The 14,549-nt window shown below is 35.9% G+C and overlaps 1 protein-coding gene across 1 annotated transcript; it reads right to left on the bottom strand.

Moving 5' to 3' along the window:
* Positions 1-7,151: 7,151 nt before the first annotated feature.
* On the bottom strand, positions 7,152-13,841 carry LOC106765126 (aminoacylase-1). The gene is made up of 4 exons (XM_014649633.2): positions 12,831-13,841; positions 12,612-12,749; positions 7,671-7,910; positions 7,152-7,556 (listed from the first exon to the last, which is right to left on the bottom strand). The coding sequence occupies exons 1-4, from the start codon at positions 13,719-13,721 to the stop codon at positions 7,467-7,469; spliced, it is 1,359 nt and encodes a 452-aa protein (XP_014505119.1). The 5' UTR covers positions 13,722-13,841; the 3' UTR covers positions 7,152-7,466.
* Between the last annotated feature and the right edge of the window lie 708 nt (positions 13,842-14,549).

The raw sequence follows: 14,549 nt of genomic DNA, 5'->3' as shown, positions 1-14,549 counted from the left end.
TTATGGGTGTTGTGCTTGCCCAAGACTCTCACCTAATCGCCTATTTTAGCAAAGTTTTTTGCCCTCGTTTATCAAAGGCTTCGGCTTACATTTAAGAGTTACATACAATTACCAGTATATTTCTTCATTATCCAGACAGACCAGAAGAGCCTTAAGGAATTGCTAACTCAAGTGATTCAAACTTCGAAACAACAAGATTATGTTACTAAGCTGCTTGGTATGATTATGAAATCTAGTATAAGCCTAGAAAGTTAAATATTGTAGCAGACTCTTTATCTCACTCCATAGGCCCAACAGATGGTGAATTAATGATGTTATTTGTCCCTTAGTGTGACTTTCTAGATGAATTAAAGAAATCCTTCTTGGAGGATCAGGATTATCTCCTTTTACGTCACAAATGAATTGTTGATCCTGATTCGATGCCCTACTTTAAAGTTAGGGATGGGTTACTATCGTTCAAAGGAAAAATCTGGTTAAACTTTGCTTCCAGATTTATCATCCTACTTTTGAAGGAGTTTCATGAGACTGTGGTGGGGGGCACACAGGTGTGAACAAAACCTTGAAGCGTCTCAGTGCCAATTTTTATTGGGCATCGATGGCTAAGGATGTACACCACTTTATTTCCCAATGCCAGGTATGCCAGCAAACCAAGTATAGCACCAAGCGTTTTAACGACCTTCAAACTCCATTTCCCATTCCTTCCAACATTTGGGAGGATATCTCTATGGATTTCATTACGGGTCTTCCTCCTTCTTATGGCTATATTGTCCTCTTAATGGTGGTGGACCGTTTCTCAAAGGCGGTTCATTTGGGAGCACTACCTACTAGTTACACGACTTATAAAGTTGCTGAGTTGTTTGTTTCGATAATTTGCAAACACCATGGACTGCCTAATAGTATTGTTTCCGACCATGACCCAATTTTCATAAGTCCTGTCTAGTCGGATTTGTTCAAATTTAGTGGCACTTTTCTTCGAATGAGCACTTCATACCATCCATAAACTTATGGACAAACGAAGGTTATGAATCGCACAATTGAGTAGTACTTGCGGGCCCTCATTCATCACAAGCCGCAACACTGGTTTCGTTACCTTTCTTGGGCTGAGTTCCGCTACAATACTTCAGTCCACTCTGGATCTGAGATTTCACCATTTCAAGTGATGTATGGTAAGCCTCCTTCCTCTATTCCTGAGTATTTGGTGTGATCTTCTTCTATTGAGGGTTTTGATTCTTTACTTAAGTTGTGTGAAGAGGTATTGTCCCTGCTAAAACGTAACTTGCTTAAGGCCCAGAAGCGTATGTAGAAGAACGCTGATTGAAAGCGTAGAGAAGTCAACTTTGATGTTGATTCATGGGTGTATGTCAAGTTGCAGCCTTACCACCAAATATTTGTTTCAGGATCTAAATTCCATAAATTGGTTAAACGTTTTTATGGGCTTTTTCAAGTTACAACAAAGATGGGTCCTATAGCTTAGAAACTTGACTTACCTGACACTTCAAGGATCCACAATGTTTTCCACTGCTCTGTTTTGAAGGCCTATGAAGGGTCACTTCCACCCCCTATTACCCCTTAACCCCTCTTTCGTATGAGAACAATCTGTTGGTCACTCCTCTTGCCATCCTTGGATTTAAAACAAATCATGTCAATGGTGTTCACAAGCGTTTAGCTTTGGTTAAGTGGCAAGGTCTCTCACCTAATGATACTTCGTGGGAGGATTGTATTACTTTACAACAAACTTATGACCTTGAGAACAAGGTCATTGCCAAAGGAGATGGTAATGTTAGATATGAAGGCCCAAATTTTGCAGCAAACACAACCAAGGATAATGCAAGACCTAAAAGAATTACTTATAAAACAAAAAGAATACCTGATTTTATTTATTATTAAGGAATTGTATGAGTCAGCGGATTCTAAAATGAAAGTTAGTTAGGATTTATCATTTGTCCTTTTTATGAGATCATTATTAAGTTATATATTATCTGCAATGGAATGAAAAAAAAAGAGAAATACTTATCCACACTTCTTCATCTTTTATTTTTCTAGAAGTTGTCTGTCTTGTCTTTTAATCCAGTGCAATCACTTAATAGTTTTATTTGAAAGGAAAATATTTACCTAAAATTAAAAATAAGTTTACAAAGACCTTAAATTTGCACATATTTATACGTTTGGTGAACAAAATGATCAGTTACCTTAAAATTAATTTGTCTTATGATAGCAACTCGTGGGTTGAAACTAAAAAAACAACCATTATTTTAAGTGTAAGAAACATTAACAGCTTGCACTCTAGATGACAGCGCACGTGTGAAGGGAATACTGTCGTCAAATCCGTACGAACCGTTTTCCTTCTTCTGAGCTTCCTTCTCCACTTATGACACGCTTTGAAGGAACACAGAATATGCATCAAATTTCATGTAATCTCACATGCCTAATTTTAAAGTTCAACTACAAAAGGAAATCGACGTACAAATAATTTTTAATTTGGTGGCATCTAGGGTACGGTCTTTGACATGCCATTTAATAATTAATTCTCACAAATAATTTAGTTTATGATATTTCTGATTAATTAAACACATAATATGTGTTTCTAAAGTAAGAAAAATATGCGTTGATGAAAGTTAGGAGGAAACTTCATTAGGGTTTAGCCATTTGTGGAATTTGCCTTTCTTCAATGGCTACCTACCATGCATGTGAAGCTCTCAACATCGTCAAGGTGAAATTCTTTATTAGACTAACATTGGGTTTAGTTGAAATCTTCAAACTTTAAAACGTGGAAGATTATGTTCGTTTTTAGAAGTTTAAAAATTAATGGAATCTTTTTCTTTTATTTATCGAATTGTGTTATTTGGGTTCTAATTTTCATAAGTAAAATAACTGAAAAGGTGACATTTTTCCTGGAGAAAACCTCATTTGGCACATTTCATAAATAAATTAAAAAATGTACTCCTAACATTCTTATTTCCATAAATGATGAAAACTAAAAAAAACTTATTCTTAGGGATTATTGAAAACTAACATTATCATGTTTGTAAAGATTAGAAATATAATTAATCTTATGCACCGACCAATGACAAATTATTTTTAATGGAAAACATAATAGAGCAACCATGGCATACTTTCAAACCATTAACATTTGTTGGACATGAAAGTTTAGGGTGAGTTGGATCTTAAACAGTTTATTTAAATTAAAAAAGTGTTTATAAAGGGACTTATACATTATTCATTAACAAAGTTCTCACATTGAAGATTTAAAGTTATGTCTTTATACAGGTTAAATTCTTATTGAAGTTGTCGAATAGATAGTCTTAATTATCCCTGTGTTTGGATTAAATGACCTACATATATTATATGGGTTAAGGATCAAAAATTTCTTTCACTTTTATCGTCTAAAGTTTTCTTTGAAAAAAAAAATCTTTGTTATAAGTTTTCAGATATTCTTTGTATTGAAAATATATTATTTCTATGACAATCATTATCTATACTTGTTTTCATAAAAATTCTTTGTTGTTTTTGTAGAATTAGAAGTGATTTAAAATACTTGTTTATTTAACTTAGAGGAGTTAAAATATATAGATAGTTAGACTATTTGATACCAGAAGTGGTAATATTTGTTATAAACCATGATTTGTTAAACTTGTAATATTTTTGAAAATTAGTGGAATCCCTTAATAGTGCTTAAGGAAGAATTAGACGTAGCTCATTTTTTGGAGTGAACTATTATTAAAACAATTTTTTTTTCTTATTATTATTTTAAAGGTTTTCTAGACGCTTCTTAAAATCATTAAGTGTTCAATACTATTTGCAAACCGTCTAATCCTTTCTAATAGTGTCTAACACTAAATTGTAAAAAAAAGAAATTAAACTTTATTCAAACCCCCTTGCGCCTGTAATTTCAGATGATGTTGGATTTCAAATCAGAGGAACCAATTACCTAGAAGAGGAACGAAGCCGCCACTCTCCTTGCCGTTCATGGAAATGTCATCAACGAACATAAACAAACCTTATTCTGGAGAAGAGGAAAAGGAAATCAGATGCTTGCTTTTGAGAAGAGAGGGAATGAAAAATCTTAAATGAGTTTGAGAGAAGAAAGGAAAGGTGAAATCTAAAATGTGTTTGCGAGAAAAGACGGAAGAAGAAATTTGAAATTGTTTTTGTGTAAGGAGGTAAATTGAAAATGTGAAAAGAGAAATATAAATTTCACCTTAATATTGGCTAACATTACTTGGAATAAAATATTATTTTTATGGTGTCTATTGAGAAACATAATTTTTTTTTTTTATATTTTAATAACTTTTTCACAATAAATTATGTGTCACTATTTTATTGATTCGTATATTTGAAACAGACTAATCACAAACTGTCACTTAAGATTATAAAAATGTTATAAAAAAATTATTAAAGATACATTTTCTTTTTTTACTTTGTAGTCATTAATGTTTGCATGATAGTATAGTTCATGTTACACCTTACATACACTTTAGTGTCGTCCTAGTGTGAGTTTGACAAACTCCAGTAGTTATCACACTTTTGATCATTACTATTTATTAGAAGCTAATTTCCATAATTCTTGTATTAGTTGGAGGAGACTAAATCAAAATTATTGTGAGGAAGAACAAGTTAAAAATGTTATAGTAAAAGTTTGTTAAATGTTTATGTTAAAAACATTCTTTTGATGGGATAATTTTTAAATAATTATAACATGTTCATGACAAGTTCTATGGAACATCATTTGTTTACGCGAACAATAAGAACCCACTTTTAACTTGCGATGGAACATCTATCTTTTAATTTGATGATTAATAAGCGAAATTAAAAGTCCTTAATCATTGGTTTCAACTCTCCAAAAAGTCTAAAACCGGTCAATTTTCTTCCAACAAAAAAGCAACACATTCCTCGATTCCTTGTGTTTGAAAAGCGATCACACGACAAAAGCTAAAATACCAAAAAGGCAATAAATAGTTAATCTCCCATCACATTATTCCAAACCTTAAATCGACACACTCACAAATTTCATGTACCAAACAAAAGATTGTGATGCTGAAAGAAAACCTAAACTTTATTTTGTGTTCTTCTTTCCTTCACGTCGTGTGCACTACATTACCAAAACAATAGAAAACGTGTACCCATCATCATCATGCTGCCGAACTCCTTGACCATAAAATGTTAATGCATGGTAGTGCCATTTTCATAATGAAAGAAAATAAAGAAAGGGTTTTTGATGACACTTTCTCTTTCCTAACTGGCCCGTACCGACTAAGAGACCTTCCGTACTAAAAAAAAAAAAAACCTATAAAACGACAAGCAAATAAATTGTGGGGTCAAATGGATTGGATTGCATGCATACATTGATTGCCCTAGAAGTGACCTCACATAAGAACCATGCATGCATTTGGGAGTTGAGAGTTAATGGAAAAGTGTATAGTGTCATCTCGTTCATATAAACTAAACAAATGATGATGATAAGGTGTAACAATGGTGAAGATGTTGAGATTGTGATGGGGCAAGATGAGGTATGGGAGAAAGTACACTCAATGATTTTATATTTGGAAGGTTGTTGGGTCCAAAATCCATGTGGGGAGGTGTTGAATTCATGAATAATATATATTTTCTTACTAGTTATAATATATGATGAGTATATTATTAAATATCAAATTCCCTGTTTTGCTACAGGGAAAGGATATAGAGTGAAACTTCCAAGAAAAAATTGTAGTAGCTGTGTGTAGTGTCAAATCAACAACCATATCCATAGTGATAGCCAGTGTTTGATAGCTGTTTTTTAGATCATGCAATAATATATGTCTTATGGGGTCACCAACACCAACTTCATCTTCAATCTTCAATCTTCAATCTTCATCCACTAGCATTTAAGTCACCTTCGTATGCTACTTCGTACTACACCAAATGATCCATTTTTGTTTTTAAATCATATCATCATCTTATGGTAGAAATAGTCAAACAAAGAGTAAATCAGAAAACGTTTAATAGTTATTTTTATTAACGAAATTGCATTTATGCAATTAAGAGTTAAAACATTTTTTTTTCTCAAACTACACGACCTTAACAAGTTAACCTTTTAGCTTTAAGATGGATTTGTAATTTTTGTTCATACATGTGTAATAATGAATAAGGACTTTCCCTAAGTTTCTTCCTTTTCCATATTCTATTTTTCTTTTCCTTTTTCTTGAAATAATAGTGAGTATAGATATATAAGGATGAAAAGACAAGATGATGCAAAGACATGATTTAATTCGAACTACCATCATAGATACTATTTTTTAGCAAAAATAGAAAAGACCCATTTCTTCTTTTGACATTTTTCTGGTGAACCATCGTTACTATCACTATTTGAGCTTAAAATAGTCCCAGTTGCGTTCCACTTTCAGCTATAAACAGGAAATGAATGATTGAACACGACAAAAACAAAAATGGGATAACGAATTTTGATGGGAAAGATACGATTTAATTAAATTTAAGGTTGTTAAATTGGAGTCTTGCTGATATGGGGAAGGGGGAATGGATTCAAGAATATGATAAGTATTGAGAATTTGGTCGATGTTATGGTGGGGACTGCAACAGTACAACATACTATTGTTTTGAACTTGTAGACAATGCTTTGTAATTGTTTAACATGAGGGATGAAAGAGAGGAGGACTAGAAGAGGAAAATGAGTCACCATTGGATATGATACATATGAATATTTTGTATGACAAGTAGATTAACTCGTCTAAAATAACCAAATTTCAAACTCTCAATCATCAAAATCACTATTTACTCGAGTCTAGAGCGCAAAAACACTTACATGTTTGCTAGTAACTCCTTTACATAAAATTTAAATACCAAACTTATTACAAACTAAAATAAACGCTAGCTTTAATTTTTAATTAAAAATTTGTGGTTATTGATACATAACTAAATAATTGAATCAAAATAGGGTGAGTCGAGGAAAATTCAAACTTGTTCGCAAAATCTAATTTCTTAAACTCAGCCCTTACAAAAGTCACTTTGAACCAATTCAGATAAATGGAACATAAAGGGTCTTGAAGACCACTATTTTCAACCATATATCGCTGTAGCAAAATGCATTGCTTCTGAAGATTTTATATACCATTCAAGGACGAAGTTCATGGACAAATGTAGTGAGTTAGGCTCAGTCGTTGGATAGACAATCATATATGATTAGACATCTAGATCAATTAAACTTCATAAAAAAACCTTCATGGCCATGACAGACAATAAGAGTACAATAATAAATATGTGCCATCCCCAGTCCCCACCATGAGTGAAGTGATAACAGAACCTCTCTCTTTTTTTTTTTTCCTTTTGGAAGGTATCATATATGAATATTTTTACACCATTTATTATTTGGGGGAGGGAGGTATCCAATGACTCAGATTATCCCCACAAAGGTTAGACATGGTTTTCCTATTGAGATAAGCAACTCAGTTCCGTCCATAATCAACTGGCGGCATCTAATATGAAGCTTCGGTAAATGTACTTAAGGAACTTATAAGAGACTCGTACACCTGTATTCCCTTCATGAACACGGTATCTTTTAAGTGCTGCAAATGAAAGTAACAGGAATTAAAATATATACACACACACACACTTAACAGGCTTCATTGGAATGAAATGAGAAATGCAGAACAATGATGAATTGAAAGAATTATTTAAACCTCGTTGTGATCATGAAGCAAGATGGGAGTATTTTTCATTGGGGAAAAACCGAGTGCAGGAATTCCTTTCTGTCTGAGGTATCTTGCATCAGTTGTGGATGCAAGAATTTCAGGACTAGAGAGTTTTTCTCCAATAGATGTGATAGCTTGCTTGAAAACTGACCACCATGGATTGGAATCATTAGTTGCAGTCATTATCGGGCGTCCCATGTAGTCTCTGATGGGTCCTTTCTCAGTAATCTTCAAAATTTGGTTGCACAAAAACAAGATACATAAATCAGTTAGGAAATTAATGGCAAAGAAATGGTTTTATGTTTCAACAACCGAGCAACAAATGGCAATATAAAGGAATAGAATAAGACCACGTAGCATAAAGAAAAAGCTTACAAGCTCTTGTACTATTCATGGTGTTCTTTCAATGTCAAATGGCACTACAGAATGCCTAAAGCAAGAAAATCCTATAGTAGGACAGAAAACGTGATGACAACAATTCTAAAGTTGAGACACCTTAGTGTGTGTTTTTGTACTTGGATAGTATTCACAGCAACATTGCAATTTGCAGTTTTCTGGAACAACTTGAACCTCATTTTCATTTATGCCGGTTCATCAAATCAATGGCTTTGACAAATATTATTCTATTATAACTGTTTTTCTATTATTGAAAAGTCTTCAGTACACATGAACATATGTTCATGGACAGTTTTATTACCAGAACATTTATTAGGGGCTAAGTGTTAGGATCCATTTGCAGGGCCTTGGACTCTCCACTATATAATACCTAGCTTTTTTTGATAAAGCATGAGGTTAACAAGGCGTTGGATTCTCAGACCACTGTGGCTAGCTCTAGTAGTATGGTTCTCCCAACATTTTTATCAATTGGCGTAAGATTTTTGCACAAAGTGTGTTAATTGTAAACAAGCAATGCCAACAGTGGAATTCTCACTCGAGACTAGTCAAAAGGTTAGCACATAGGCAACTTAGGCTGCAACCAAGAGGTGGGACTATAAGACCCAATTGCAATGTCGGACTTCCACCCTACATTTGCAGTACGTGAGTGGGATTTTGCTTGGGAAAATAGCTAGCTTTTATGGAACTTATTAAGAAATAGATTTCAATCCTAACTCAACCCTACGAAACCGACTTATAAGATGAGATTTGCATCCACTTATATACTATAAACTTGTCTTATCTCTTGTTGATGTGAGATTTCCAATCCATCATCCCCTCATATCGAGGCATATATACATCAAGTATGGAACTAGACATTAATGGATAGTCATATATACATCAAGTATGGAACTAGACATTAATAGATAGTCCAATAATGATCTGATAACAGTAGAATAATATATCTAACAAATAACAAATTTCGCTAGAATAGATTCTAACCTATGATTCTAATATCATGTTAAGAAGTGGACTTTAAGTCAAACTCAACCTTACAAAACTAGTTTATAAGATGAGGTTTGCACCCATTTATACACTATAAATTCACCTTATCTTTAGTTGCAACAGAACTCACAGCTCTTATCATCATATTTTATAGTTGAACCCAAATGAAAATAAAAAGTCTACCCGAGGATACCATATATCTAATAGAAACAAGGCCCCTTGTAGTCTTTAGGACTTCTATGGTGAACATTATCCTAGAAATCGAGGATTTCAAGCATTGAATAGAATTCCATTGGCACAAAAGCTCCAAATATCTTTCATATCTACAATGTCCCTTTGCGTTGCATCAAATTAAAGAGTCTTCAAGGTAATGTGTTGACTTCCTTGTTAGCCTAAGATATATCTGGTGGCAGTTTCTTGTGACCTTTTCGAATGCAAAACACAGTTCTTAATCACTAATGTTCATCTTTCAGTACATGTATTATCTTCCTTTCTTTACCCAGGAGAAGCATAAAAAAAGAGTGAATTCTAGTATATGAACCAATGAAACCTTCCGTTCAATAATCACTAGAGGCCAATTTTTGAGCCTTAGATTTTTCTAAGCTGACCTCTTCATATATAATAGCTCTAAAAAATAAGAGTTAAAATTGAAAAAAATATATTTATATTATGAAATAATTTGGCAATTGTCATTTTATGACTTACGAAAGAGTTTTGACACTGTTATTTTCTATCTTGTATTTTATATATTTTTAAATCTAACTACTTATTATTAGTACATGTTGAAGTTAATGCATAGAAATCAATACGTATCCAAGATAGTGAACTTTATTATGTATACCATACCATCCATCACACCTACCTATAAAGTTCAGTACCGTAAACACTGGTATGGGGAATGGCTCTAAAAAATAAGAGTTAAAATTGAAAAAAATATATTTATATTATGAAATAATTTGGCAATTGTCATTTTATGACTTATGAAAGAGTTTTGACACTGTTATTTTCTATCTTGTGTTTTATATATTTTTAAATCTAACTACTTATTATTAGTACATGTTGAAGTTAATGCATAGAAATCAATACGTATCCAAGATAGTGAACTTTATTATGTATACCATCCATCATACCTACCTATAAAGTTCAGTACCGTAAACACTGGTATGGGGAATGGCCCATACATAATGCCCTCAAATAACGAAGGAAGGAAGGTGCCATTTTCTAATGAGACGAATGTAAGTGTCATCAATACTAACTCCGAAATAAGGTAAGTGTAATTTTACTTTTTAAGGATTGAAATTTACATCTATAGTTTTACCTCAAAGAAAATTTCCTCTCACCACAACATTTTTTTAGAAATTATAAGGATTAGAAGATTTGAAGTAACAATGTTATAACTCTTTTTACAGAGTTTGTTATTTTGTATGTTGAGTCTGTTTTCTAAAAACAACTCCTTTGTAAGGGATTATATAAAACACCCTTGCTTCTCTCAAGTGATTAATGAAAAATATTGATTTTGTCCTCTAAAGCTGTGTTTGTTTACCTGGTTGAAGTCAAAGTTTGACAATTGGTATAAGTTAGCCAGTAACGACGACCAGCAAGGAGCTTGAAAACCACGTGGATTCTTTGGTGAAAACTATGGTTGATTCTCAAGAATTAACCTAGAAAACTTTACAGACATTATAACATCGATTGAGGGGCTAGCCTCACCCATGGCAGCGATGAATTCTGACCGCTAAATTTCACCTATGCCCATAGTTTCTCAAGATTAGCTGTAATTTCCATCTTTCGATGGAACCAATTTCCGTGAATGGCATGCAAAAGTGGAACAATTTTTTGAGCTGGAGGGCACACCTGTTAGCCAACGTGGTTGGTTATTGCTTCTTTCTATGGATGACAAGGCATTCTCATGGAAACGTCATTTTTGCTCCCAATTGCTTGAATTTTCTCCTCCACCTGAGTGTTTATTTACTTTCTTGATGTCTTGCAGAAGTTCCTCTCGTGCTCTGTAAACAGACTCAACTGGATTACTCTCTGACACCACTGTTTTAACCCCAGGCCTCAACAACTCTTCCCCTTTCTTTACTGTTTTGACATTCACACCACAACCTACCACTCTATCTCCACTAAAAAAACAACTTTTGCCTCTTTCTCAGCAGCAGCAACAACAATGTCTCCATCACAATTTTCGTCTTTGCCTTGCTCTTCACATATATTTTCTTCTCTCCTATCTTGCCCTCTAATTCCAACATTTGTCACATTATCCACCCTTACAGCAACAACTTCTGTGACTTTTGTAGTTTGGGCTACCTACATTTCAAATTCCTGAACATAATCCTCCTTTGTTCCCCTTTGTCTTATTGCTGCTAACTTCTATGAAACAGAACCACTATCTCTTCCTCCAAACCTCCTTATCAGTGCCTTTGTCAACTCTTTCTAAGAAGGGTTCTTGGTTTTCTTTTTCCAGAACCTGAGCCAATAGCTAGCGCCTCCCTCTTTGCAGATGTAAGCCAACCCGAGCCTCTCTCCTTCTCCGTAACATTCTAGATGTCAAAGAACTTCTCTGCCTTAGAGATCCACCCCATCAGGTCCAACCCCTCAAACGTGGGTAATTCCTACTTCCTCCAATTCCGCTGCACTTTTCCCTCCAGCTCTTCCTCTGAACCATCTTTATTTCCTTTCATGATAGATTTCTCACTTCTTTCTGAGCCATTTCTGTGATTCTTGGATTTCTGCAACATTTCTTTTATTTCTTGGGTATTTCTTCTCCATTCTGCTAGCACCCTTTTCTGTTTGTTGGCCCACCTCTCCACAGTATCACACCTTCCTTCTAGCACATTCATTCTTGCTTCCATCTCGCTCCTCCTCCAAGGATCTCACAGTCCTCTCCTAAGGATATCTGGTAGGTTGGACCAAACTTGATAGACTTCTTTCGTCAAGAAGTCAATTAACCCTCTCTTTCTCTCAAGAACACACAAAACAAAACTGAATAGAATGTGTATTATTATTGATGTAAGTATGAACAAATGAACAATATCACCCTCCTAGGGAGCATTCTCCCTCCACTGGAACAATCCATTATATACCAAAAGAATACAAAATGAATAATCCCTCTTAACAGAACACACACCCTAATTAGAAAGTCTCCCTTCTCCTTCACACTAACTAACTGACTGTCAAGCAACTCTTCCCTCCTAATTGCCTTATCATTTCCTCTTTCTTCTATCCTAAACCCATTATATCCTATCACCTTATATCCTATCACTAGATCTAATTCTATGACTGTTATTTTGGTTATCATTGATTGATTAACTACGTATACTCATTTTTTTCCTTTATCTCACCCTTCTGGACCTGCAAAAATTGCAAAATCTTTATGGATAATGTTGTCAAATTGCATGGATGGCCTACGGAAATAATTTCATATATTCAATCTTTATGAGTCAATTCTGGAACGAATCCAAGTGAATCGAATTTCAAATCAAAAGCCAATTTTCTTCACCACGTTCCAAAAGCTAAATAAGATTATTTTTTCATGAAAAATCTCACCTCATACGACATATTTCTAACAGCCGGAGCCCATTCCTTTGCAATTCTCCTCCTCATCTCGTCCGGGTCCGTCGTAGGCGTCAGCCTTAGATCAAAACCAGCCTCCGCCTCCGAAGGTTGCACATTCATCGCAAAGCCCTGCACAAAAGAACATCATTCATTCTAAAAACACGTTCAATCAAATCAAAACCAAGCCAGACCATGCAATCCCAAACTCACGTCATCAGAAGTAACACCAGCCTTAACATAAACTGGATTCACCGACACAACCTCGCCGTTCAACGCTTTCCCAGCCTTAACCACGTCAAACTGGCTCTCCCGGAACCTACTCACAGCCTCCATACTCTCCATCAGATTCTCCATCGCACTCCCATCGTACATTCTCGCCCCGTGCCCGGGCACTCCCTTGGCCCGGATTATCACGTTCCACGGAATCCTATCCGCGTAGAAAACCCTAAATTCGTCGCCAGGCGTGGCCTGCCCCTCGTCGAGCGCGAAACCAACGTTGAGGCGGAGGAAGTCATCGGACTCGACGAACTTGGCGGCGCCGTTTAAGCCACCTATCTCCTCATCGGGGACGAGGGAGATGTGGACGGAGCGGAGGGGAGAGAAGGCGCGGGCCTTGAGGTTGCGGATAGCCTCAAGGTACTGGACCGCGATGCATTTGTCGTCCTGGGCGCCGCGGGCGAAAATTTTGCCGTCGGAAGTGCGGTGGGCGGAGAAGGGTGGGTGGAGCCACTTGGCGGGCTCGGCGGGGACGGAGTCGAGGTGGGAGTTGAGTAGGATCGAGGGGAGGGAGGGGTTTGAGCCGGGCCAGGTGAGGAGGAGGAGGGGCTTGCCAGGGGTGAACTCGAAGGTGTTGGAGGTGAGGCCCAAGGAATGGGCTTGGGCTTTGAGGAAGGAGACTGCGGAGTAGTAGTCAGGGGCGGGGTGGGCCGTGTTGATGCGGAGGTAGCGCTGGAAGCGTGTGACGGGAGTGTCTTCTTCTTGTTCTTGTTGGTGACTTGGGGTTGCGGTTGCCGTGTGGAGGAGCGAGGAGAAGATAAGTATTAAATGGAAGAGTGCAAAAACCTGAATGCTACTGTGAAAGTGTGGAGCAGCCATTGACATGGGACAAAGCAAGTCAACTCAGTTGCTAGTAGGTTGAACCTGCTTTCAACTCCCTTCAATATCTGATGAGAAGGATTGTTATGGTTGAGTTTTCGATTGCTAGAGCCACTAATTATCATTTCTTAGTCTTTTACTCCATCTCTGCAAAGTTGTGAAAGCATGTGGGATAAGGAATCTGGCTTAATTTCTTTATTTTTTTATGGTTTAATAGCACTAATGGTCCTATTTTGGTTCGCAAAATTCGTTTTGGTCCCTATTTTTTTTCTATTCAATGTGGTTTTAAAGATTGTCAATTTCGTTCAATCTGATCATTCTTGGAGACGCCGTTTAAATAGTTAACGGCAGAAACTCCAGCTGTGCAGAAAAGTGTTAATGTGGCATTTAACTGCCCACGTGGAGTCCGTAGAGGCATAATGAGGTAGATTTATTCATTTTGAAATTGAAATTGCAGATATTAGGGTTTGCTTTTTGAAAATTAAATTAAGGGTTCTTAGAATTTGGAAACCCAACTTGTTTCACCTTTGCCTTCGTCAATGGCTACCACCCGTTCTCCCTCCAAAATCGCCGACAAACTCAAGAAGAGGAATAAGTTAATCACCTCCGAATAATGGGTTCTTCACCAACGGGGTTTTCATTTGACAAGCAATTGAGCATTTTTTTTGGGGTTTAGGGTTTTACTCATACTGTTGTGGAAAAAATGGGGTTCTTGCCTTATGATTTTGGAAACTTATGATTTTGGAAGCTTTAGGAAGTGGTGCTTGTTGGGGTCTAGTTTGTTGCAGATTGTGGTATTGAGGCCTAACCTGCAGATTATTGCAAATAGGGATT

Source organism: Vigna radiata, chromosome 6 (genome assembly GCF_000741045.1).
Source record: "Vigna radiata var. radiata cultivar VC1973A chromosome 6, Vradiata_ver6, whole genome shotgun sequence".
In the NCBI taxonomy this organism is placed as follows: Eukaryota; Viridiplantae; Streptophyta; class Magnoliopsida; order Fabales; family Fabaceae; genus Vigna; species Vigna radiata.
The sequence above is the reverse complement of the archived record's forward strand: the minus strand, read 5'-3'. Positions and strand labels throughout refer to the sequence as shown.